This window comes from Borostomias antarcticus (genome assembly GCF_949987555.1).
Source record: "Borostomias antarcticus genome assembly, chromosome: 1".
In the NCBI taxonomy this organism is placed as follows: Eukaryota; Metazoa; Chordata; class Actinopteri; order Stomiiformes; family Stomiidae; genus Borostomias; species Borostomias antarcticus.
Genome location: NC_140234.1, coordinates 16,975,812 through 17,002,177, shown reverse-complemented (window position 1 = coordinate 17,002,177; position 26,366 = coordinate 16,975,812). Strand labels below are relative to the sequence as shown.

Genomic DNA, 26,366 nt, shown 5'->3' with positions numbered 1-26,366 from the left:
TCGGTCCATGTCTCTGTCCATATCTCTGTCTGTCTCTGTCCATGTCTCTGTCCATGTCTCTGTCCCTGTCTCTGTCCTTGTCCCTGTATCTGTCCCTGTCTCTGCCTCAGTCTCAGTTTATGTTTATGTCTGTCTCTGTCCCTGTCTCTGTATTTGTCTGTCTCTGTCTCTGTCTCTGTCTCAGTTTCTGTTTCTGTTTATGCATATGTCTCTCTGTCTCTGTCCCTGCCTCTGTCCATGTCTCTGTATCTGTCCCTGTCTCTGTCCCTGCCTCTGTCCATGTCTCTGTTTCTTCTCCGTCTCTGTCTCTGCCTCTGCCTCAGGTCAGACAGCCCTGCCGTAGGCCTGCCCACTATGCCTTTTTACTGGATAAGCATTCCATGCAGCATATACTGTATACGGTATTTGGAAATCAATTATACAATATCTGCATTGCAGTGCAGAGACAAAGCCACAGTCAGCAATTCTGGAATGGTCTTAGATATGGTGACAGCCCAGTCAGATAAACGGGCCAGCCGGGTCAGGTTCTAGGGGTCTCTCCGGGTCCTTCTGGCATTACTAGATACAGCCTAGTCAGGTCCAGCCCTGAGTCACGTCCAAACAGACACACAGCCTGTCATCCATAGTTTTAATTTATAAGTGATCCACTGCTGACACTCTCTCTGCTCGATTAGCTGGCTTTGGGTCCACTCAGATCAGCTTCCCAGCAGCCCTTGGGCTGACTGACACTATAGAGAGCAGGGGGCCATCCGCGCTGCCTGGGTCTCCGTCTATTGATTAAATGATATAGAGGGGCAATGTCTGGAACCCATGACCAGCCATTCAGAAAGAGCAATTATGTGATTGGACTAGCGATGCTCTGCAGTGGGATCCATTCGCCAGCCACACACTCTGCTCACGTGCTGCACTGGCTCCGATATACAGAACCATCTGGGAAGGCTTGGTTGGAAAGTATTTGGAAAAGGACAGGCGCTTTCAAAAATACTTGACAGGAGAGTGGATGAATGGTCTGTCCATCACCATTTATCACTGGCTAACAGTCCGGTTATATGTTGCTGTCACACTTAAACGACGCCTGTAGCTGCCAGTAGTTCATCCACATGGGACGCTGCTTGGCCCGAGTACATTTTACCTGGGCACAAACGGATTTACTTTGAGAAACAGAATGTGAGCTCACAAGATCAGGATGGTCTCACGAGGTTACTGCTGACTGGCTCTGCTACTACAGTTCAGAGAGCTGCCTGCACACACACAGGCATTCGCGCACACGCACACACACACACGCACACACAGGCACGCGCGCACGCACACAGCTCAGTCACAGAGAGAAAGATAGCTGTGAGACACATACAAGCAGACAAGCCTGACATTTCTAGAGTTCATGGTGAAAACTGGGTCATTTTGTTTCCATCACACCTCTGAGGCGGTGTCTATTTTTCATTTTATCCCACATTCCCTGACATTCTCTGTCGCTCCTCTTCATCACTCCCTTTGGTCCCCCACCTCCCTCCTCCCGATTCCATGCTTTGTAGGGCGTAATCCTCATTAGGGCAGAACCTCGCCAGGGCGCATGACCTCCAGGGCGCACTGATATCCGGAGGCCACACCTCCAGACCTCCACTCGTTTTCACTCGCAAAGGAATACAATTCAGGTCGCACGTCAGAAGATAATAATGGAAATTCAAATGTAGGCTATGTCCCCTATGTTGTCAAAAGTAAGCGCTTATATGTTCAGGTGTTAGAAGCAAACACTTATGTATGTTTGCCGTTTTTCATATAAACGCATTGACCTTTTTCCGTTCCGCTTTCCGGAGACATGCATTTGAGTCCATATCCATACATAGTCTAAGAATTTGTATTCACCTCATGTCCCCTGTCACTTGTGTGTTTGCTGTTTTAATATAAACACATTTACCTTTTTCTCCTGTCTCCTGAGTCATTTGGGTCCATATTGAAATAATTTGTATTTACTTTTTTTTTTTTTTTTTCTGAGTTGTGCATTGGGGTCCATATCCATAGGTCTACATTCATAGTCTAGTAATTTGTATTTACAAAGATACAATTGGAATTTATCGGCATGATATCCCCTATATTGTTTAAAGTAAGCACTTGTATGTTTGCTATTTTTATATAAACGTTACCTTTTTCTCCGGTCTCCCAAATGGGTCCATATCTGTACAAGTTGTAATTTGTATTAAAGACACAATTTGTTTAACTTCCTTTATGCTCACGACATACTGTAGACTTTTATAGTCCTACTTGATATATTGGAATTGTCTTCCATGTCATTGTAAATATTTACAAAATACATGTCAATAAGGCTAATAATAAACTGCATTAAACATAGACACTCGCTTTTACTCGTAAAGGAATGCATGTCAGAAGATAATAATGTAAATCAAATTAATTTGATTAGATATAAACACATTTACCTTTTTTCTCCTGCCTGTGTTATACACCTACTGCTCCCTTGTGTGTAGGCCAAACCTGTTTTGAAAGACTGCCGCTCTCAAGCGGGGGCGAAGCATATAATCCCGTTTTGTGTCATGCCAATCTATCTGATGAAGACGTGGCCTTAAACGTCACATGATTTATGATTGTTTTTAATGTTCGTGAAGGCAACATCAGATGATTTCTATGTGCCTGTATGAGGTAGGCCTATTCTCACAATGGCCTACTAGTTTAAAGATAGTGGCCATAACCGCTTGCACGTTTGGACACTTTAGAAGTCAAATGCCAGAAACCAGTGTGCACTGCTTCATCAGAGATACATCCTTCCTTTCTCTCTCTCTCTCTCTCTCTCTCTCTCTCTCTCTCTCTCTCTCTCTCTCTCAGTACTCACTTCCTAGTGGGTCCAGGCCACTGGTATCTTTGGATGTGAGGGAATCTCTCCTCTTCATCTCGATGGCTGTCCTGGCGAGGCGCCTCTGCGAGGGGGAAAGCATGGCCTGGGTGGCGGGCTGGGCCGGCTGGGGGGCCGGGTCCTTCCCCAGGCCTCTCTCGCAGTCCTCCACCAGAGCCATGGTGTCCCTCAGGGCGGAGCCAGGGGACGCTGCCCCGCCCGGCCCCAGCCCCGCCCCTCCGCAGGCATGGGCCGCATCCTCCTGGCACTCGGCGACCTTCGAGCTGGAGCGGGGCACCCGTGCGTCGGCCTGCCCCCCGTTGGCCTGGGCACACGGCGCGCCGAGGGCGCCGGCCTTGGAGCCGCCGTCGCCGCCACCCTGTTGGCTGTACACCTTGTAGCGGATCATGAGGATGATGATGAAGACGAGGACGGACGCCACGATGATGCCGCCGATGATGATGATCATGGTCCCGCCCAGGAAGTGGCTGTGCAGCGACTGGCACTGGTTGAACTCCGTCTCCGTGGTGAACTGGACACAGCCCACCTGGCGCGTGGCGGTGAGGGCGGTCATGCCGTCATCGTACACTGCCAACACGCACAGGTCGTACTCCCGCCCCGCCACCAGGTCGCGAACCAGGAAGTCGTGGTTGCTGGAGGGGATCATCCTGCCAATCAGAGAAGAGGAGAGCTGTTATCACTGACCAGTGGGGAAGATGGTATTTACTTGCGCCACTGCGAGGTGCGCAGGTAGGGTGTTCACTGCTGTCTCTGTGTGTGTGTGGGTGTGTGTGGGTATGTATGAATGTATGCATGCATTATGCATGTATGTATGTATGTATGTATGTATGTATGTATGTATGTATTTATGTATGTATGTATGTATGTATGTATGTATGTATGTATGTATGTATGTATGTATGTATGTATGTATGTATGCATGCATGATGTATGTATGTATGTATGTATGTATGTATGTATGTATGTACTGTATGTATGCATGTATGTATGTATGTATGTATGTATGTATGTATGTATGTATGTATGTATGTATGTATGTATGTATGTATGTATGTATGGGTGGCTGGCTGGCTGGCTGGCTAGGCATGTTGTTCGCACCATAGCTCGAAAACACGTTCATACTCGGTTCATAAAGTATATTACGCCCAAGGTACCCTGGACCTGATTAGATCTTGGGGTGGATCTGAATTACAGGGCGGATCCACAAATTATTTTTCTCTTTCGTTGTGAGTGTAGAGGAGTTATTAATACTTCCGGCCGACCACCAGAGGGCAGTGATGGCTACCTCTCTCCATTGCATGATTTGACCACGGAGTACTAGGGCTTTGATGCTGAGCTCTTCGCAAACATTTCCGAAAAGTTGTTTTTTGACTGCAGTATCTTCAGAAGCGTGCACTCGACAAACACATTCAGAGGACTACACATCCATACGGTACAGCTTGGTACCAGGTTTAAAATTCTTTATATAAGGGTTTTCTGGAGCGTCAGTGGAGTAAATTCGCTTCCTGATCAGAAGCACAAACAAAAGTGGGTGAGGAATTACTGTTTGTGTGTCAACGGTATAGGAGGCAGTTTCATGTCTTAAATGAAACATCACAACATTCGACATATGTTTTGTGCCTCACTTAACTTAAGATTCATCTATCTCTTTAGTCACTTGCTTTTAGAGCCACAAATCGATCCTTTCTGCGCTCAAGTGTAATGGTTTGACAAGATTGCGCTCGCGCTGTCGGGTAATTTTCGACATCGCTGCACTTTGCTAAATCGCACCATTTCCACCTTGTTCCAATTTGTCAGGCATACAGTCACGGCGTGGGCAGGCTTAGATAATCCCCCAGCTACTGACAGAGAGACTGACGCACTCCTCTCACGCACACTGGATGTCAAATAGCACTGCATGTGGAACACTAATGGTCTGTAGCGGAGGCGGTTCCACACCGTCACGATGATGTAGCCTTACCCAAGTGCAGGGTCATTCTTCCAGACCTCCAGAATGCCCTCTTGGTCTAATGGTGGAAACTCAGGCTTGGCGAGAGGGATGGCTGCTCCATATTGGATCCAACCCCAAAGTGGGTTGGATGGAGACAGCTCTAAAAGGTTTGGATGTACACATCGCCATGTTGAATCGAGCCAGGGTGCGGTCCGTGAAGCAGGCTTACAAGAGGCTAATCTTCGGACTACCGGAGGAATTGACACATTCACCTCACAGTCATTAGCATGTAGACAGAGACCTGCTAGTGCAGACTCCCCCAAGAGCATGTCTGTGTGTCAGTCTGTGTCCCCGTACACAACACACCTCATCTCCCACTGCTCTGGGCTGATCATTACCAGGTCTATCAAACGAAACATGACATTTAAATTATGTCAACAGTTTAGGTGGCTGACTGACAGCTGGGGAAACATTTGGTAAACAGTGTCCATTTCCATCTAATTTAAGAAGCAGACGGATCTCCGCAGCCAAAAGGCAAACGCACTGTTTATATATAGAGAGCAAAGCAGTTCTCTCATTGCCGTCAAACTACGCTATTACACCAACAATAAATAATTTAAGAATGTGGCAATTATTTTGAAGACAAAGAGAGGAATCACCCAGAGAGAGCTGAAGGGATGGAATAGGTGGGTTCAGACCTTCACCCAACACAGGTTTAACACAGCTGTCCAGCCCAACACAGCTGTCCAGCCCAACACAGCTGTCCAGCCCAACACAGTGGTCCAGCCCAACACAGCTTTTTCTTCCCCAGGGAAACAGAAAGTGGACCAGAAGATTTGCATGGCTCAGTAGTGATAAATTCCCAGGAGCCTTGAGCTAGCAGGGGATCATTAACTTTATATTCATTATAAAACTTTGACAGGCTCCAACTTCACTGCTGCCAAGTTTCACTTCCCATGAAAAAAGATGGTTGCAGTCTTACATATTTTAGAGTGATGAAACTGTCAAATACATTTGGTATTAGCGGAGGAAGCCGGAGCCCACACATACCCATACAGCTAGAGATGTCTGTGCCAATCTCCCCCTACACACACACGCACACACACACACACACACACACACACACACACACACACACACACACAAACACACACACACACACACACACATGATGAGTGTGTTTTTGTAATAGGATACGAAAAAGGCGAGGTTGCTGCGAGTGGTTGCTACGCAAAGCATAGTCTACCGCTTGATCTTATCAATGGCCTCGTCAATGAGATTGACAGTGCATTAATACTAATTGTTATGCAGACGCAGCCGTGGGTTACAGAGCATTTTACCACGGCTGCTAGCCAATCAGAATCAAGTATCCAAACTCTCCATTGTAGAAAAGCAATTGACCACTCGAGGCAGTGGGTTACATGGGATTTTACCACAGCTACGGGGGTTTTAACGCCCCACAGCTACATCTTCTTTCCAGACAGAACTGCTTTGTAGCAACACAAGACGACTAGTAGAACATGTTTCCTCCTTGTAACACGCAGCCATTAAGGGTTGCCATGAAAATACAGAGCAGATATTCCAACAGGAATTAAGTGTGAGCATGAGATACGCCTTCACTGCAGCACTGACCTCCGTCTAGAACACGCCCTGATACCTGGCCACTGCTGCTGCTGCCGTCTCTGTCTCTCTTCCTCTCTCTCCCCCTCTGTCTCTCTTCCTCTCTCTCTCCCACTCTCTGTCTCGCTCCCTCTCCCTCTGTCTCTCTCCCTCTCTCTCTCCCCTCTCTGTCTCTCCCCCTCTATCTCTCTCCCTCTCTCTCTCCGCCTCTCTCCCTCCCCCTCTCTATCTCTCTCCCTCTCGCTCCCCCTCTCTGTCTCTCTTCCTCTCTCTCTCTCTCTCTCCCCCTCTCTCCCTCTCTCTCCCCCTCTCTCCCCCTCTTTATCTCTCTCCCTCTCTCTCTCTCCCTCTGTCTCTCTCCCTCTCTCTCTCCCCCTCTCTGTCTCTCTCCCTCGCTCCCTCTCTCTGCCTCTCTCTCCTCTCACTCTTTCCTCCTTTCTCCCTTCATTCACCTCTCTGCTGTAAACATGTCAGTCCAACGCTCAGGCCAGTGCATGTCTGTGTCTTTTTGTGTGAGCGGAGTCTCCATCCTGGTCCTTCTCGGGGGGGGGGGGGGGGGGGGGGGGTACGCGCGGGGGCCTCGGCCCTCAAACTAACCAGACAGCTGCCGCGGCCGCCCAGTCGTCTCGTTTGTTTCACCTTCGGCCGGGGGAACGGAGCCGACCGTCTCGAGACTCCCCTCGCTGGCTCTCTCAGTCAGTTCAGCCTCTCGTTACGCGGAGCCTCTGAACAAAGGCAACTTGATGTGGTGTTCTGACCCGCCCAGCTACCCTATCATGGCTCCCTCTGCTTTGATCTGTCACCAAGCCTCTTACAGAGCACTGGAGAGAGAGAGACTGTTACAGGGGGGAAGAGAGGAAGAGAGAGGGAGGGAGGGAGGGAGAGAAGGAGGGAGCGAGCTACGTTTGGGTGGACTGCAGGTAGGGACACGGGGTAGAAGGTAACTGAGAATATGTGGGTATTGTGGCAGCAGGAGAGTGATTCGTGGAGCCACAGAGAGCTCTGCTAAATGAAATCACTGCTGAGTGTCTGACAAAATGTACGCAGCGAGATGAGGCTCCGTGCATTGTTGGTTTGATTACTGATCATCTAACTAATTGAGAGACGTGGATGAAGAGCCGGATGTGTGTGTGTGTGTGTGTGTCCTTCTTTCAATAATCCTATAAATTATGCTGACCGCCCTGTTTGTATTTCTACTCCCTCTAGCCCCTCCAATGCGTTCTCCAGAGACATGCAAATCTGCCAGAATACTCATCGCTTTGCATAATCCCAGCGCAGGGGCGCCATAGAATAGTATAATTTGCTGAGTGATTGGCGTGCAGTCTAGCGGAGAAAAGATGACCTCAAAAACCTCCCGGCCAGCCATATTAGCATGCTGGACTCGAGAGCAGAGTCTGAAAAGAGGAATTGCCAACGGGATGGGATTGCTGATAGAAACACAGGACAAACCTGGGCCTCGGACGCGGGAGATACACTTAAATAAACCCTGCCGATAGGTTTAATCAGAGCGGGTGGAGAGAGGAGCATGAATTTGAATGGCGGGTGATAGAACACTGCATTAAATGAGTGTTAAGGTATTAAATTAAGCAAAGGAGAGGAATCACTTGAGACGACTTTATCTTCAGGGCCTCCCAGGGCTGAACTCATTTATCTGCCCCTTTGCTGAACCCCGGAGACTTTGCAACGTGCCTGATATTCAACCAGCCAAAGTTTGAATATCAGGCAGTTTTCCCATGCAACTTCCCTTCTCCGTTCCCTTCACTGGCAGCTCGCATCCAGTTTAACATTCTGGTACTACCCTACAGGGCAATGAAAGGAACAGCTCCCTCCTACCTCCAGGCCATGGTCAAGACCTACACCCCCTCCTGACCGGTACTCTGTGCTACCTCAGGGCGATCGGCTGCCCAGTCGCTCTGAGGCCCCTGCGGTTGATCGACACGGTCACGGCTCTTCTCTGTCCTGGCCCCGCAGTGGTGGAATGAACTGCCCACTGACGTCAGGACAGCAGAGTCGCTGCCCATCTTTTGTCGCAGGCTAAAAACTCACCTCTTCAAGAAGTACTACCACGATCCTCCCTCTTAAGCATCTATTGCATTTACATTTTGCTACTCTTGCACTTTGGCTTCAGCACTAGATTAAGCTCTTAGTTACTTGTTTAGAAGGGACATGCACTTCTGTGTTCTGGCGAGTAGTAGTACACTGACTGCCTACATTAAACGCAATTATAAGTCACTTTGGATAAAAGCATCAGTTGAATGACTGTAATGTAATGAAATGTAATGCATACACACACACACGCACACACTATTATTTCCCCCTCTCAGTCATGTGTTAGGTGCGTCAGGATCTGTGACTCAAGTGGCACTGGCATAGTAACAAGTGAGTCATGTCTGTAGAGGACCTCTGGGAGTGAGGCGTGACGGCACCAGCGGGGGCATGGATGACACAGAGGCTCCGCTAATCCTCCCTCCGAACGAGCGCCACCGCCTCAGGGGAAACAAAACCACCGCGCGGCCAGGGGACGACACGCCCGGAGGGGCCAGCGGCTCTACCCCCGCTCCCCCTGCCTCTCAGCAGGCTGGGCCTGCACCTGCTCCTCCTGCTTCTCAACAGGCTGGCCCCCCCCCCAATACACACTCACCTTCCTGCCAAGCCCTCCACTCTCTCCCTACCAGACTCTCTCTGAACAAAGCCAGGGCTGGATGGATGAATGTGGGGCTAGGAAGGATGGATGGGGGGCTAGGAGGGATGGATGGGGGGCTAGGAGGGATGGAAGAGTGGCTGGGGGAAGGGGGTGCTGCCAGGGACAGCGAGCATGACCAGCCTCTCAAACAGAACATTGAACCTCCAGATCATCACTTATTCATGGGTCACACCGACACCCTCCTAGCTGGCTGTGAGGAGGAGCGGGGGGGAGCGGAGGAGGATAGGAGGACGAGAGGAGGAGAAGAGGGGGAAGCAAGGAGGGGAGGGATAAAATAGAAAAGGAGGAAAGCGTTATGACCACGTAGCTGCTTGTTTGTGTTGTGTGTGTGTGTGTGAGAGAGAGAGAGAGAGAGAAAGGGAGAGAGAGAGAGAGAGGGGGAGAGGGAGAGGGAGAGAAAGCATGTTTGGCTATCTTACGTCTGGGTTTTTTACGGTAGATGAACAAAAAAACATTTGTTGAGCCAAAATAAATCCAGTTGAATAATTGATGCTAGATCACTTGTACTACCACTTCGTGTCTTCGTGTTCAGACCAACTGAACCTGAACAGAACCCAGTGCAGGAGCTTGTTAGGAGCTTGGTATTGTAGCATCAATAACAGACAGAGAGACAGGCAGACAGGAAGATGGACAGGAAGACAGACAGACAGACAGAAATACTGACTGACTGACTGACTGAAGAGAGACACATTTGACTAACAGATAAATTCCTCCAGGCAGTCACGCTACGCCTACCGTTTATCAAGTATGCTGTCTACTGTAACGTGTGTGTGTGTGTGTGTTTCTGTGTGTGTGTGTGTGTGTGTGTGTGTGTGAGAGAGCTGATGGTTCCTTTCGCTGGCTAGTCTCGCATGATGAAACAGGAACAGCCCAGTGAATTAGTCTTCCCTGCCAGGATGGAGGCTTTCCATCATCCAGCCCCCCTGCTGTGCCCCCTGCGGCAGCTCGAGACCACTGATCTCCGAGTGCCGCATCTGGGGGGGAGTAAAACCTGACCTCGGAAGCCGTCATACCTGACCTCCGGTGGCTCCCGCCAGTCTGAAGGTCAAGCCAGTGGAGAGTCCACCTTGTCAGAGCGAAGAAGGCGGGCGTACGGTTCTGTGCAGCCCCTGACCCCACCCTCATTTTGCAAGATCGACTGTTCTTCGAAGTCCAGAAAGTCGCAACCACTGGATGATCTGCGCCCCCCCCTCCGCGGTGGAAACCGCTCAACCCCTCGCGTCTTGAATCCCCGGCCTGCGGACACGTTGCTGGGATCGCCCCGGTGGACTTTGAATGCGGCCGTCTCAGGCCGCCGCGGAGCGCGTGGCTCTCGCGTGGCTCTCGCGTGGCGTCGGCACCAGGGGAGTAATATCCTCTGTGTGTGTGTGTGTGTGTGTGTGGAGAGACAGCGCATTTAAATCACTCTCTGGATTGATTTACTTACATGCCATTAGTGTGTGTAAACAATCTGGGCTCAGAGAAACATAGTCTCTAATGGCCGTCCCCATTAAAACACACCGGACGCCATCGTCTAGTCTGATCCACAACACAGACCACGGCACTTGTAGCTCTCCACTCCTCCTGTGATCTACAGCACTGCACCATGCATTAAACAGCATTCTGTCTAGCTGTCCAGCTGCTGCATATGGTCACACACTGCTGTGTGTGTGTGTGTGTGTGTTGTGGATGTCAGTCCTTGGCATAGCACCTGCGACACTGAAAGGGCCTGGCAGCAGCATTGCCAACTACACTTCACCTCCTCCGACACACACACACAGACGGACACACACACACACGCACACACACACGGTGACACCTGCCTGACCTGAGTGTGCTGGGGGCTCAGGTGTCTGAGTGGGCTGGTTCACACCACCTCAAGCAGAGCACATCCAAGATGGAAACGATCTGAGCTCCCCTCTCATCCCCTCAGCTTTTCTTTACATAGGTAGTACAGTCAGCATGCAGTATCATCAGTATGTGGAATCAGTATTCTGACCTATTATCTCCTGCCTCGTTATCAACACAGCAGCTGTCCCCTGTACTTTAATGAACCTTCCTCTCTCGTGGGGAAGGGGTGTGTGTGTGTGGGGGGGGAGGGGCGTGTCAACCACCGGCATAATTAAAAATTGATCTGGGGCACAAGAGGAATGATGAAAGCACGATGCAACACGCCTCCAAGCTGCAAAGGACCGTGGGTAGGGAGCGACAGGGCTTTCGCTGATCTCGGCTATATTTGATTTGATGAGTGCAGCACGCCTATGTCGATGAAAGGTCTCTTATGGCGTACTTTCCTGCTTGCTTTGAATTGGCTGTAATGATTGGAGCAGGTGTGTGTAACCAATACAGGGTTTAGTCCGCATTACCACTGCTGTAATAGCATTAGCAGCTATTAAATGGATCATTGGGTTAGACTACAATGACCAAATGGCTAACTAAGCTCTCAATGTTGCATTTGTGTGCGTGTGTGCGTGTGTGTGTGTGTGTGTGTGAGTACACAGATTAGCGGCATACTATATTACAAAGAGTTAAACAAATTAACAGTATTAGCAGTCAGTTAACTGGTCTGACAGGGAGAACCCTATGAGGATCACCTACTGTACATGTTGGTATTTGGCTCAGTCTGGAGGATGAATTTGGGGTGAAATCTCTCACAATCACAGGCTGAGTGCAGTGCAGTTCTGAACCACTCCCTCTAAGTGAGCAGATGACAGTGTGTTTGCATTACATGTTTGATTTGAGGGTCGCCAACTGAGAGCTCTCATCTGTACAGTGTATGTGTTTGCACACCAGTTCACCAATTAATCAATCAGACAATTTACCACCAATAAAACAGCTACTGTAGCAGCCAATGGGGGATGAGACAGAGGTGATGTGTGTGTGTGTGTGTGTGTGTATGTGTGAGGGAGAGGATGAAAATGAACAGGCTGCATAATCCATCTGTCTCTTTCTCCGATCCATCACTTGGTCATTGCTCAAGCCTTTCGGTCTCTCTGTACACACACACACGCTCACACACACACGCATGCGTGCACACACACACACACACACACACACACGCACACACACACACACACACACATGCGTGCACACACACACACACACACACACACACGCACACACACACACACACACACACATGCGTGCACACACACACACACACACACACACACACACACCTACACACACACTAATGCCTGACGGAGATTGGACAAACCCAAACATATGCTTCTTTTTCTTTCACACAGTCTAAATGGGATTTACTGAAGAGCTCTCAGCCAATCTCCACCCTGCTGCTCCAGAGGATGACCGGATTAGGAAGGGGGGGTGGGGGGGCGGGAACAGCTCCAGCTCCAACAGCACTTACACACTCTCAGGTTGAAGCCCAGCTTTAGGATGAAAGGTCAGCCATCACACTATCATACCGCTAAGCTCATAATGATCAGGATATCCCAATTCATCTTCACCACCATCTTATTTCCTTCTCTGCTGCCCGTTCTCTTCACCGCTTGCTCCGTTTTTGATCTCTCTACCTCTCGCTATCTTTATCTCACCTCATCTCTTTCTCTCTCTGCGCTGCTACTTCGCCCATGTCTAATAGGGCCCCATGCAGCGGTGATCTGGAAAGCCGTGTGTGTGAAGGAGTCACTGTTGAAAGAGGGGATTGTATGACAGAGAAAGACACTTCCCTCTGTTCGGGGGCAGACGGCTGCTGCAGAGAGAGTCGCCCATGGGGAGGATCGCCCAGGCGGAGAGGAATCAGACGTCGGGGGGGTGTAGCACATGGCGGTCAAGGGGAGGTCAAGATGCTTCGGGGGGGGGCGGAGTTGAAAGGAGCTGAAGGCAGTTAACGGGAGCTGGGGGAGGTCGAGTCCACTCTCAATATGGGAACCTTATGTTTGCGGCACGGTGGCACAGCACTTGGCGCTGTTGCCTCACAGCGAGAAGGCCCCGGGTTCGATTCCCGCTTGGGGCGATGTCGGCATTGGAGATTGTTCTCCCTAGGGTTGCAGAAGAAGAGATCCCTTCTACTTCTCCTTATTCTGTTGTATGAGAGCCCACTGAGTGCTACTGTTCTGATGAGTGCCTTCTGGCAGAACAAGTCCAGCTGTGCCCATCAATTCGCTGCTGACCACCTGCGCGGCCAGACTATCGATGGCACTGCGCAAACATTGTGCCGGCTAATAATGCTGTCCTCGCTGGTCCTCACACACTGTCCGTCTGATTACAGAGGCATTGATCAGGACAACATCAGATGAGCTACAGGGATGAGTCACAATACCCACAGATGGACTCAGTGGCTCCTCTCCCACTGGCCGCTGGTAGCGTAGAGGAACGCTTTGTACACTCGTACTCTCCGATAGAAGAACTCGCCACCAAGAGGGTGACAGAACTGCTGGAACAAAGGATTGAATATCAGACCTGCTTGTTCGTTCAGAGCTTTCCATGAATATGATATGTTAAACACATTCGTGTTTAAACGAGGCAACCAATCATAATCAAGCAGGGGCCGTAAAGAAGCTGGACACATATTCTCTGCTCCGATCAGCAGCCAAACACCCATGGCCATTTCCTGGCGTAATGGGCTGGCGCAACAGCTCTTCATTAAGTCGATCCACTTCCTGTGCGCTCTGGACTGATTACTGTTTCATTGTTAACGGTGCGTGGGGAGCTGGCGGTGGCGGTTGGGCATTTTATTCCATGGCTTGACTCTCCAAGGTTGTTACGACTCCCGGAGACTGTAGACTAATTAACCGCTGGGATTGGTTGTTGGTGGTGCGGCCATTCGAGCAATGATACACACACTCCCACTGTTCTGTCTAGTCCTGCATGGTCTTGCTAAGTCCTAAACCTATTCATGCTTCAAACTAATTCCTAATTCATGTTCTGGTCCTGGTCCATTCTCATGCTGACTAATCCCAGTTCCGGGTTCTGGTCCAACCTGTTCCATTCTAGTCCTGTTTAGTTCTAGCCCTGCCTTGTCCTGATCCTGCCAAATCCTACTGTCTATTCCTGCTGTAGAGCTACTGAACCCTTTCCTAGTCGTTGCCTCATTAATGCCAAGTCCTCTAGGATCCACAGAAGCGCTTGGCTCAGTGAAGGTTTAAAATCCAGTGAATCAGAGAAAGAGAAGCAGCGTTGAGCTGTTGAGAAACACTAAGAGGGGCCTTTATCTGGCAGTGTGTGTGGGTGCTTGTGAGGAAAGTGTTGAGTACTTTGGCGTGATGTTCTCCAAACCTAAGGTGGTGGGTGTGTACACAAGAAAGCATATGCAGTAGCACACGTATAAAGGCTTGCGTAACGAGCGATTTGCTACTGTTTGTGCATGTGGATGTGTTTGTTAGTATCTGTGCATGTGGATGTGTTTGTTAGTATCTGTGCATGTGGATGTGTTTGTTAGTATCTGTGCATGTGGGAGTGTTTGTTAATATTTGTGCATGTAGATGTGTGAGTATTGATTGTACTGATTGTACCGAGTATTGATTGTACACTACTATGTACATATCATAATGGCACTGTATGAATAAAACATGGCACATAAATCACACTACACAATGCACACACACTGTATATACTCTCACCACACTCCATTCTTTATATGTTGAATATTTTGCATTGGTACTTTTTCTTTTTTGGATATATTTAGGGGCCAAGCCCCGAAGGGGCGAAGACCCTATTGTTATTGGTAGTGTTATTATTATTCTTTTTCCGCCATGGGAGCCTATGCCAGGCCCTATAGCCGATTGGTAACTTTTTACGAAACTTTGCAAGATGGTAGAGGCTTATGGCCCAAAGCCATGGAGCAAGTCTCACATTGATTGGCCAAAAGGGGGCGCTATAGCAGCCGACTGAAGTTGCGAACTTTGAACAGGCATATCTCAGGCCCCATTTAACCTACAGACATGACACTTTGCACACATATGTCTCTCCTCATGATGAACAAATTTGCCTCAAGGACCCATAACTTCCGGTTATATAGATTTTCCGCCATTTTGAATTTTTTGAAAAATGCTTAAAATCTATCTTCTCCTAGAGACTTTGACCAATCTGCATGAAATCCGTTACACACAATCTAGGGAACGATATCTAAAATTCCATCTCGGCAAAAGTGTAAAAAGTTAAATTTAACAGCAACTATGAGCCAATGAAAATGGCATGGGGCGTGGCTTTTCACATAAAGTGGTATACTTTCTTAAGGGTTGTGCAGAACACCACGCCACTTGGTAGACATCTGTGCAGATATAACCTGAGGCGGCCACTGCATTATTGGCCCAATCAAACCAAATGGGGGCGCTAAAGAGCTCATTTTCAGTTTAGGCCTAACCGCCATGCAGAGCTTTCCGAACCACGGTACAGTGTTACCAGGGTATGTCTAATGGTCACTGGAGAAAGAAGAGCCTGATTGGCCACAGGGTGGCGCTATAACAAGACAAAATACATAAAAGGGGCTAAAATGCAAACTTTGAATGGTCATATGTCATGCCCCGTTGGAGCTAGAGTCATGCAGCTTTGGAGGCATATATGTCTCATCAGGGTGAACAAATTTGCCTCAAGGAGCCATAACTTCGGATTATGTTAATTTGCAACAATTTTGCATTTTTTGAAAAACACTTGAAATCTATCTCCTCCTAGGAAGTTTTGTCAATCTACATGAAGCACAGTAGATAGAATGTAGCAATGAATATCTAAAGTTCCATCTCGGCATAATTTAGAAAACTTGATGAAAAGAGCCACTATGAGCAATTGAATATTGCAGAGGGTGTGTCTTTTCACAAAAAGGCCTATAACTTCTGAAGGAATGCATGGAACACCACAAAACTTTGTGTTCATACCGACAATGTCAGCCCGAGGCAAAGCCTCCATTACTGGCCAGATTTAACTGAATGGGGGCGCTAGAGAGCTCATTTCCTGTTCAGGCCTAACCGCTTGGATGGTATTTCCGAAAACAGATATAGTAGTACCAGAGCATATCTTGAGGTAACTGAAGAAATATGAAGCAGTTAGGCCAAAGGGTGGCGGTACAACGAGGCAAAATTCTTAAAAGTGGCTTAAACGCAATTGATTGCTGTAGCGCCCCCCGTGGCTAAATGGGGTTCATAATGCTTGTATGGGTAGCTGATGGCATGCTCTACAACTTACTAATTGGGCACAACACTGTCAGATTACATTTTGATGTTTATATAAGCATTGTTGTGCAAAGGGACCCCCATTGCACTTTCATTGTATTTTCATTGCTAGAATTAGACCAATGTGTCGTCTCTTCTTATATGAAGAATGTGCTTGTTTAACTGAAATAATCAAGATCACTACAATTGAATGCATATGGACTCCACTTTAGTTTGACAGTAGTCATTCAGGTCAATTGGATGGACATTACCTTACTTTAACTGTGAGACTTCTTAAACATTACAGACATGTCATTAGTAGCCTTGTAGGCTAGGTTTACTGCAACACATTAAGTGCAAATCTTAGGTAATTGACACAATTCCAATCTCCCAGAAACACTATTATCAGCTATTTTATATATAACATACTTCACAGGAAAAGGGAGAGTAGCCAATTAGACTACAGAATTATACCCAGGGAGAGGGTAGATTATTGATTGTTTTTGAATCTTCTAGATGCTGTAGGGTAGTTCCATTCTTCCCATTTCATCCCGGGAGAGGGTAGTAACTATTAGCCTAGGGAGAGTGGAGTAGTCTATACCATACACATTTCATCTAGGGAAAGGAAATGGTCTATAGCATACATGCTTCATCCAGGGACATCGCAGTAGACCTTAGATTACATAGCCTACTTACACCAAATGTATGGGTGGGAGAGGGGCATTCTTCTGAAAACTGTGAGGTTAAGAGAGAAACAAGAATTGTGATTGTTGTTCACAGATTACTGAATTGTCAAGCTATCCCTGCAGTAATACTTGATTGTTAAGGTGGGTCTCCCAGGCAGATGGAAGGCCGGGAGAATGACCATGTGGGATGTAGACATGCAGAGAAATAGGTCCTAGAAATATGTCCCAAAAAAGAAGAAATGTGTTGAGATGCTTAAAAGGACCTGACACTCACTTGACATCATCAGATGAATTAACTGTGATAGTGGTTGTATGATGATGCTGTTGCATGAATTTAACCTGATGTACCTAGTCAGGCGACAAAGACAGTCACATGCATAGCTCAAATGTGGCTATGGCAGATGCTAGCGATGTTTCTGTTACACAAATGCTATCAGCGTTCATAAAGAATTGATGTGTGTGTACATCTTTAAAGTCTGCTTTAAGACTGGATATTGTGTAGAGCCATTGTAAATGAACTGGCTTTTGTAGGAGTCAGTGTGTGAGAGGCATTTAGTGTAAAATGTGACATAGGTAGAGAGGTGATAGTTGGAGAAGGGTGCAAATGAGATTAAACTAGGGAATGTTATGACAGGTTTGATGGGAAGGTTAGTTGTCCAAAGAGTAACGAGTGCAGTGGTGTGTATTGTATGTGGCATGGGTGACAAACTGGATGGTAGAGTGGTAAAGAGTATCAAGTTTGGATAGTGTACCTTTTGCAGTATATAGCTTACACACTTCAACCAGGGAGAGGGTTTTAGCCTTTAATCTAAACACTTCATCCTGGGAGAGGACAGTAGCCCACAGACTACATAGCCTACTTACACCAAGTGTAGGGGGGGCATTCTTCTGGAAACTGTGAGGTGTAGAGAGAAACAAAAGTTGTGAGTGTTCTTCATAGGTAGCTGAATTATCAAGAAATCCCCGCACTGAGACTTGATGGTAGAGGTGGGCCTTCCAGGCAGATGGAAGGCCTGGAGAATGATCATGTGGCATGTAGACATGCAGAGAAATAGGTTCTAAAACATATGTACCAAAATAGAATGAATGTAATGAGATTCTAAAAAGGACCTGACTCTCACTTGACGCCTTCAGATGAATTGAATGTGAATGCAGTTGTATAATGATGATGATGATGATCATGGTGATGATGATACTGTTGCATGAATTTGACCTGATTCACCTGGTCAGGCGACATAGATGCTCACATGCATAGCTCCAATGTAGCTATGGCGTGTTTTGCTCGTTGGCTTTGATGCGTTCATTGTGCTTGGCCCCGTTATTGCTGCTTGCAGCTATATTGTATTTTGTATTTGCACTGTCATGTCTTTGCATAATCCTGTCCTGTCCTACACCCTGCCCTATATAATCTGCAACAGCATATGCAATACCCTAGTCAAATTCCTAGTATGCGGAAACCATATACATGTACATGGCTAATAAACTGATCTTGAATCTTGTGTTCATGTTGTGTGCATTTATATGTGTGTGTGCGTGTTTGTGTGTGTGTGTGTGTGTGTGTGTGTGTGTGTGTTTGTGCATTTCTCAGTGTGTTTGTTAGTTTGTGTGCTTTCTTTTATCCCAGACCAATTAAATAAACCAGACAAGTAATCAATAGCCAGAATGGCTGATGAGTCATGTAGGAGTGATTATCAGCACATAGATTCAACTGGTCTGAAGATCTTTCCTGCCACGCCTCAGTTCATTACTGCAGCCCTCGTTAACGCCGTCTGTTATGGCCCTGCAGAGCCACCGTGCTCGCTGCCTGTTTACTGTATCTCCCTGTCTGAAACCTGGGCTGAGCTGAAGGCTCGCTCCGTGATTGTAATCCCAGATCATTACTCAGAACCCAGACACAGACGCTGTTTAGTGAGCATGTTTCCCAAAGACCGAAATGAAAATCGGTTCCATTCCCCCCGTCTCTGTGTGAGAGTGTTACTTTGACTGCACGCTGCAGGATCACTGGGACGTGCTGTTAGAGTCTGGGCACGCACCCCTCTTGAATGAGAGCCCAGAGCAATCTTTTGCCATGGTAACTGCTACCATTGGTCAGACCCGACAGCTTAAAGGGGAACACAAAAAGTGAACTCAAAGTTGATAACGTGTTGTTTGTCATATTTAAAGACTACCTGTAAATAAATTAATCCGGAAAACCCCCCCAGATAAAAACACAAAATAAATCACATTTCCGACATTGATATTTATGTTTGAAGCTATATAATGCAGCCATGTTTGAATTGCGCAATCACCTACTGTACGTCACTAGTATGGTAAGCTCCTTGCACAGTTGACAGACAGCTTACGAGTTGAGAATCTTCCTGCTGTGAAACTAGCCAAAATGAGCAATTCTGACAGTGTTGAGAGATATTTCCTCATCGTGATTTCTAATCCCATTTCTTACGCCTACGAACCTGTGCGAGAAGCACCCGTTGTGCTTTAAGGGAGGAATATGAACAAGTTGTTGTTCAGGCTCAGGAGCAAGTGGGCCGCAACGACTGGTGAAGCTGTAGGGGTTGCATACCTATGCCGACTGCGGTCAAATCTATTTGCTGCCAGGAGGCAAACCTGGATGACTTTATCCAGCAAGACCAATGTATTACCTCCAAGAGGACTTTCCAGATGCTCTGTGGAGAGTGAGATGTACTGGAGGTGTCGATGCTGTCCCTGAGGGACGTTAGGGCTGAAACGCTGGAGCGTCCTATAAGTAGCAGGTATGCAGCCTCACCCAATATGGAATGAATCAGCCACTATATTCAAGGTCAATCAACACAAACCAGCCGTTTACAATCCGAGGAGGGCGTCTGCACCCCTTTGTCCGCATGAATGGTGCTGTTGTGTTCACGCTAGCTTGCAAGCTAGTGCTAGCTTACTAGGACGTACTGTACAGTAGCTAGCTAGCTATCACTAGCATTATAGCTTACTAGGACTTTAGCCAGGTAGCCGTGTGATAGCGTTGGTTGTGTCCCCAGAAACGTACGCTATGATGAAGATGACTGGCCATGGCTCTGTGTTGACCCTGCTCTGTAGCTAGAGAAGTTGAAAACAGAAGGCGTTGCCTCTGGCTTCAGTCTTCTGCTCCTGATCGTCTCGAGTCTTCCACTGGTGAAATTGATGCCTCTCCTCATAGTCGGATGGCAAAAAGTGATCACTACAGACCCTGAACACCAGTGCAGTAGGTGGGCTAGCCCATTTCAAGGCCGCTAGCCAGCATCTGAGGGCTGCTTTTCGTTTCACTGGCAATAATGTGTCGTTAGACCAGCTGCCGATGTATTGTAAAACTCATTGGTACACCCTGGATCAATGCAGTGTACTCCTCTTGATCTCTTAGCAATTATCGCATTGTTGCACTGTTTTGAGACGCCATTTCGATCTGTGTACAGTAACAGTACAGTAGGCTAGGCTAGTTGTCAAGTGTACCATACCAATGACGTCACAATCATTGGCGTTCAAGATGGCTGCGCCCAAGTAACAAAACATCAAACTGGCATCACAGTTTTCTCCTTTATAACTAATTTGGCAGTTTTGGGTATTGTAACATGAATAAGACTGATAACACATCTGTTATGTCACCTTCACTTCCTATTTCATTTCCGTTCCTCTTTAAGCAGCAAATGGGATCGTACAGTGGGCAGGCCGTTCTACAGTACAATACTTTACATTCTAGAACAGTTTCATCTGTTAATATGATTCAACTCGGAAGTGAGTGTTCTAATTCTGTTGGAAAGTGTGCCAGAAGAGTTAAATGAAAGGGAATGTGCTCTATTGATCTCTAGTGATAAAGATAAAACCATTATGTTCTATGACCAATTATACAGTCTGACATCCGGCTGTTATGTGGCAGCTGAGGAAGGCAATAGACCCAACCCCCAAGAGTAAAGATGAACACACATACAGTACAAGATAAAATAATACTGTTACTGGTGTGTAGTTCTCATCTCCATCCAGCAAATCAAATCCCATTTTCCAGCTAATTATAATCACATTAATTTGTACTTTCGACTAATGTGTTTATGATTATTCATGATTAACTAATAATATATAAATTGAAGGCACCTCGTCAAAAGATGCGCTGATCTGTTCAGAATTTTAACCCCATTTCCCAAATGACTTTCTCATTTGTGGAAGCTCATCATGAAGTGATCACAGCGTCCTCTCAGTGCTTGATACTTATCTCTGTAATTTATAATGGCTGTTTATGATGGACAGCCCGATAGCCCACCAGATAGAAAGCCAGAAAGCTACAGCAGATGGATAGACAGGTAGCCAGCCAGCCAGCCAGCCAACCAGACTGACAGACAGACAAACAGACAGGGCCACAGCTCACCTGTATACCAACGCGTCGTCTACAGAGCTGTTGTACTGGACCTGGTACATGCGAACCCCCGGCACAGCCTTCTGACTGGGCCAGCGGACCAGGGCCGAGGTGCCGGACAGCTCCACCAGAACCACCCTTCGGTCCTGGCCCCTCGTCTCGTTGCTCCCCGTCCCGCCGGCCGTAGCCTTGGCCGAGGTCAGGATGTCGGAGGGCCCTGGGTCAGGCTCGCGTGCGCGGCTGGTGCTGTTCGCTAGGTGGGGCAGGGGGCTGACCACCAGCTCCACGGTCCCCGTCGACTCGCCCGCGGCATTGGAGGCGATGCAGGTGAAGGTGCCCGAGTCCTTCAGCGAGGTGATGTTGATCTCCAGGCTGCCGTTGCTGAAGGTGACGGTCCTTGAGGAGTTGGAGATGAGGCGGCCCTCCGGCGAGATCCAGTGGATCTCCGGCTCAGGGTCCCCGTTGGCTTTGCACTTCAGGCTGGTGGGCTGGCCCTCCATGGAGAAGGTACGTGGCGACTTCCGGGTCATGACAGGCGGGTCGCAGATGAACTCCTCCTCGGAGATGGTCCAGAAGTACTTGGCGGAGAGGTCCGGCGGCGAGGCGCATGTCTCCAGGTCGTCCTCCCTGGTCAGTCTTCGTAGCCACAGCAGCTCGCAGTTGCAGTGGAGCGGGTTCCCTCCGAAGCTCATCACCAGGGAAGTGAGCGGAGAACCCTTGGACTTGGCGTAGACGGGGATCCTGAGGAAGAGTGGGTCCGGGGGGATCTTCTTCAGCTTGTTGGAGGTCATGTCCAGGCGCGCCAGCTTGTGCAGGTTGGTGAACACGCCTTGCGGGACGTTCTCGATCAGGTTGTGGTCCATGTTGAGGGTGTTGACGTTGGTCAGGCGTCCGATGGTGTCCCAGGGGACGTCCGCCAGGTTGTTGTAGGACAGGTCCAGGTCCTCCAGCGTGGACACAAAGTCGTCGAAGGCGTGTGGCGAGACGCTGTGCAGCTGGTTGTTGCTGAGGATCAGGTGGCGGAGGTTGGTGAGCCCTCGGAAGTGGTCGTCCCTGATGACGGTGAGGCGGTTGCTGTCCAGGTGCAGCGCACGGAGCCTCTTGAGGTCCTCGAAGGCGAAGGGCAGGATCTGGCTGATGGTGTTGCGCGACAGCGTCAGGTGCAGCAGGTTGGTCATGTTGCCGAAGTCCCGCCTCCTCACTGCCGTGATGAAGTTCTCCGTCAGGCGCAGCTCCACAGTCCTCCTGTCGATGGCCGTGGGGACGAAGAGCAGGCCGGTCTTGGCACACAGGATGGCGAGCGAGGGCGACAGGTTCTGGCACATGCAGCGCTTGGGGCACAGCTGCCCCCTGGTGGTCACGGCCAGCACCAGCAGGGAGAAGATCAGCCTGTCCATCCTCCTCTGGCGTGCTGGGTAAACTAGAACACACAAGAGAAGGGCTATGGTTAGACCAGACAGACACATATTCTGTATAAGGCATGTCGGGGAAACTGGGCCACACACTAGATAAGGCAGGGGAAAACTGCAACACAGAACTAATGATGGCTAGAAAGAGATGTTCTCTAGATAAGACTGCGCGAAGCTGGAAAACACAGCAGCTGAACACAGCGAACCCAGATAGACCTTGTCTCTCGTTCACTGCACTGCAGATCCAGCGCGAGCTTTGAGACTGTGCGGCTTTATCACAGATGATTAGACCCTCACAAAGCAAGCACAGAGCTTGGGGAGGACAACCAAGGTAAGGTATAATAATAGTGTTTATATAAAGCATGTATAGAGATTACCTTGCTCTTGAGAATTCACTTTCTCCATTTCTAAAAGACAAGGGGGAGGAATTGTCCATCCTTGCAAAGCTCATCACAAGAAGTTCTTAAAAAAAAAAAAAAGGTTCATAAATCACCGACCACTTGATTGGCCAGCTCCCTGGGAGAGGATCTCAATCCACCAATGAGAAGATAAGGGGAAATTAGGTGTGTGTATTTATAGAACTGAGAGAAAGAATCATTTATTGCCACTCTAGGCTAACACACACTATCTGCCTCTTGCCAGGTGAGGAATTTGTTCATCCCAGCAGGAACACCATCTGGATCACTCATGAAACCATGGTTCTAAATACCCCCTCAGCTAATACACCTTTATCTCACACTGCAATCGATTCACTACATCTCACACTGCAGTCAAAACACCTACTGTACACCTCACACCATAATTAATACACTTATATCTCACTCTGCATTTAAAAAGCGAATACTGTACATTGCACACCGCAGTCAAAACACCTGAATCTCACTCTGCATTTAAAACAACTACATCTCACTCTGCATTTAAAACAACTACATCTCGCACCGCAGTTAATACATCTACCTGTGTACAATATCTCACACTGTAGCTCATACACCTACATTTCCCACTGCAGTTAAAACACCTACTCACTCTTCAATTAAAACAGCTACATATCACGCTAGGGTTTATAGTGTATACTCAGGCGCATATTTGCACGGGAGATGCCATGAATTGCAGTATGAGCACACCTTCATCCATCAAAGCTATTACTCGCAAATAACAAGTAACTCAAGTAACATCCATACACACAGCTGTGGTGGATTTGGAACTGTGGTCCTGTGATGGCATCAGCCTGCCTTGACATAGGCCTAATGCTACATGATTGCGTTTGGTGAATAGAATAACGGGGCTAGATATTCACTGGGTGACATATGTTCACACCACCACCATAGCTCACTGTCCACCACAGTGCCAGATAAGCTACGGATGTCATATATTGTTTTCTCACTGAAGTGAAGATGAGTCGCCTTAACGGAAATGGATATGTCATCCAGGGATAGGAGAGAAGGGGATAAGAGGGGAGATGGATAGAGGGGAAGAGAAATGAATGGTCACAGACCGTAACCAACCGAGACAAGAGCTTCTTCTCAGTCTACGCCCCCCATCCTCTTCAATAATGCAGCTATAAAACACTCCTTTAATGTATAATGATGGTTATGCTGTCCTTATGGCTCCATATCTTTAACACGCACGTACGCACACACTAACACGCACACGCACACACACACACACACACACACACACACACACACACACATACACACACACACACACACATACACACATACACACACACACACACACACACACACACACTGTAGACTATCCTGAAAACACCCTCACTCTCTCAACAGATTTATGTACCATTGCTCTGGTCATAGAAATCAGGCTGACATCTTCATACAGAGGAAGGATACGCTTTATAACTTAATATAGCAGGATGATCCCATGGTCCATGGCCATTGCACAGCACACTTTGTTTGTTCTGGGAAAAGAGACAATAAAACCAGAAAGTGGAGCGGAAGACAATAAAACTAGGAATTGGGGAGGAAATAGATGGCATTCCCGTAGTGGCGCTTTTTATTAGCAAGGAGGTTTGATTGAGAGCTCACCAAGGAGACGGCAGGGGTGGCTTTAAAGCGCAGTACATCAGAGTGCACAATATTGCAGTACGTCACTACGGCCCGCAGCTGTGACAAGTACTGTGGTGAGAGTAGAGGAGCTAAGAAGACAAGGAGGTGAGGAGGGGAGGGGAGGAGACGAGGGGAACAGTGCAGCATGCTGGACGTTGCGAGAACATCCTTTAGCCATTGCTGTTGGAGCGACGCACCGCCAGATAACAGGAGTGTTTAATTTTAGTCGAGTGCTTACTCTGTCAAAGCACTGAAGAACCTTAAAATAAATTCTAAATATTACCCAGACCAATGCAGAGCAGCTAAGACTGGACTAATGTGCTCTCTCCTCTTGGTTCTGGTTAATAGCTGAGCTGCAGAGTTTTGAATTAGCTGAAGTCTCTCAGTGTTTTTTTTTTTGGTGTGTTTTTTTTCGGTGTGTTTTTTATTATTTTTTTCCGGGAGGCCAGTGAAAGTCACGTCATCTGCCATTAGCAACTATAAATCTTCCTAGGAGTGATGGAGAGAACCTACAATGATGAACCTACAACCTACAATGAATCTACAATGATGAATTAATGATGTCAGCAGCCCTAGACCTGTGAAGAGATGACTCAGACACTTAACACCATGCTACAGTACAAACCTCTCTTCCTTCATTAACATAGTGCAGGGTGGCTGAGGTACCTCTCTCCTTCTATTTTTATTCTCTTTTGTTTAGCTGAATCATCTGAAATTTAGTGGAGGTTCCAAGCCTAAAACTACCATGGTACAACTGTTAGCCTATTAGTATGCCACCTGCTGAGAACAGGCCTCGGCAGGATGCATCACTGTAAAAACTCCCTCATACAGAGCTCCCCAAGGGTCTAAGAAATACCAACGAGCCGGTCGTCATATCCCCAGGGTCACTGCGGAGACGAGAGAAAGTCAACGCTCGAGAGCTTATTTACGGGACGGGCTCCCTAACCATGCCGCACGTTCCTGGATTCTCTGCTTCCCTCAATGGAGATATATTAGGCTGTCTGCTGCGGAGTGGAACGGCTTGCAGAGACCCCTGAGGTGTGTGTGTGTGAGTGAGTGTGTGTGTGTCTGTGTGTGTGTGTGTTTGTGTGTGTGTGTGTGACGGTAGAGCAACTCTACTCTCTGAGGATTTGGGTGAGAATGAACAGAGAATGTCTAGAAAATGACTGCTGGTTGCCCAGACCAGACACCACTTTTACGACAACTCATCCTTTCCACTCATACCCTCCGCTCCCTCATGATACTTCATCCCTCTATCATTCTGGTCGCACCGGTTCCACCTTGGCATTTACAGTAGCGCCGTCTAATGCATAATTAACCATGACATGCAGAGCCGTAATACTGTCCACCAGACCCCACGGTGCAGGATTCATTACAGACAAGTACACTTCCAGGAAAAACCCAAGGCACTCTTTCACAACTCTTTCACAGCATACATCAGAGGAAGGATCATGGTGCCAATATGGATTATAAAACAAGGTCACGGCGAACGTCTGGAGGGTACCCGAGGACTAGAAGAACGGAGGATTATGGGACCGGTAGTCCTCGGTACAAGGCCTAGCACCTAAGAAGGCTCAATCTCACCCAGTGGCTTTGTATAATTAAATAATTTATTGCCTAATCACAGTCCCTGGCTGGGTTTAGGCCAA

At 48.0% G+C, this 26,366-nt stretch overlaps 1 protein-coding gene across 1 annotated transcript; it reads right to left on the bottom strand.

The window, feature by feature from the left end:
• Positions 1-2,831: 2,831 nt before the first annotated feature.
• LOC311312270 (leucine-rich repeat and fibronectin type III domain-containing protein 1-like protein) lies at positions 2,832-22,636 on the bottom strand (the record flags this gene model as incomplete). The annotated part of the gene is made up of 2 exons (XM_084442161.1): positions 2,832-3,510; positions 21,252-22,636. The coding sequence occupies 2 exons, from the start codon at positions 22,634-22,636 to the stop codon at positions 2,832-2,834; spliced, it is 2,064 nt and encodes a 687-aa protein (XP_084298287.1).
• Between the last annotated feature and the right edge of the window lie 3,730 nt (positions 22,637-26,366).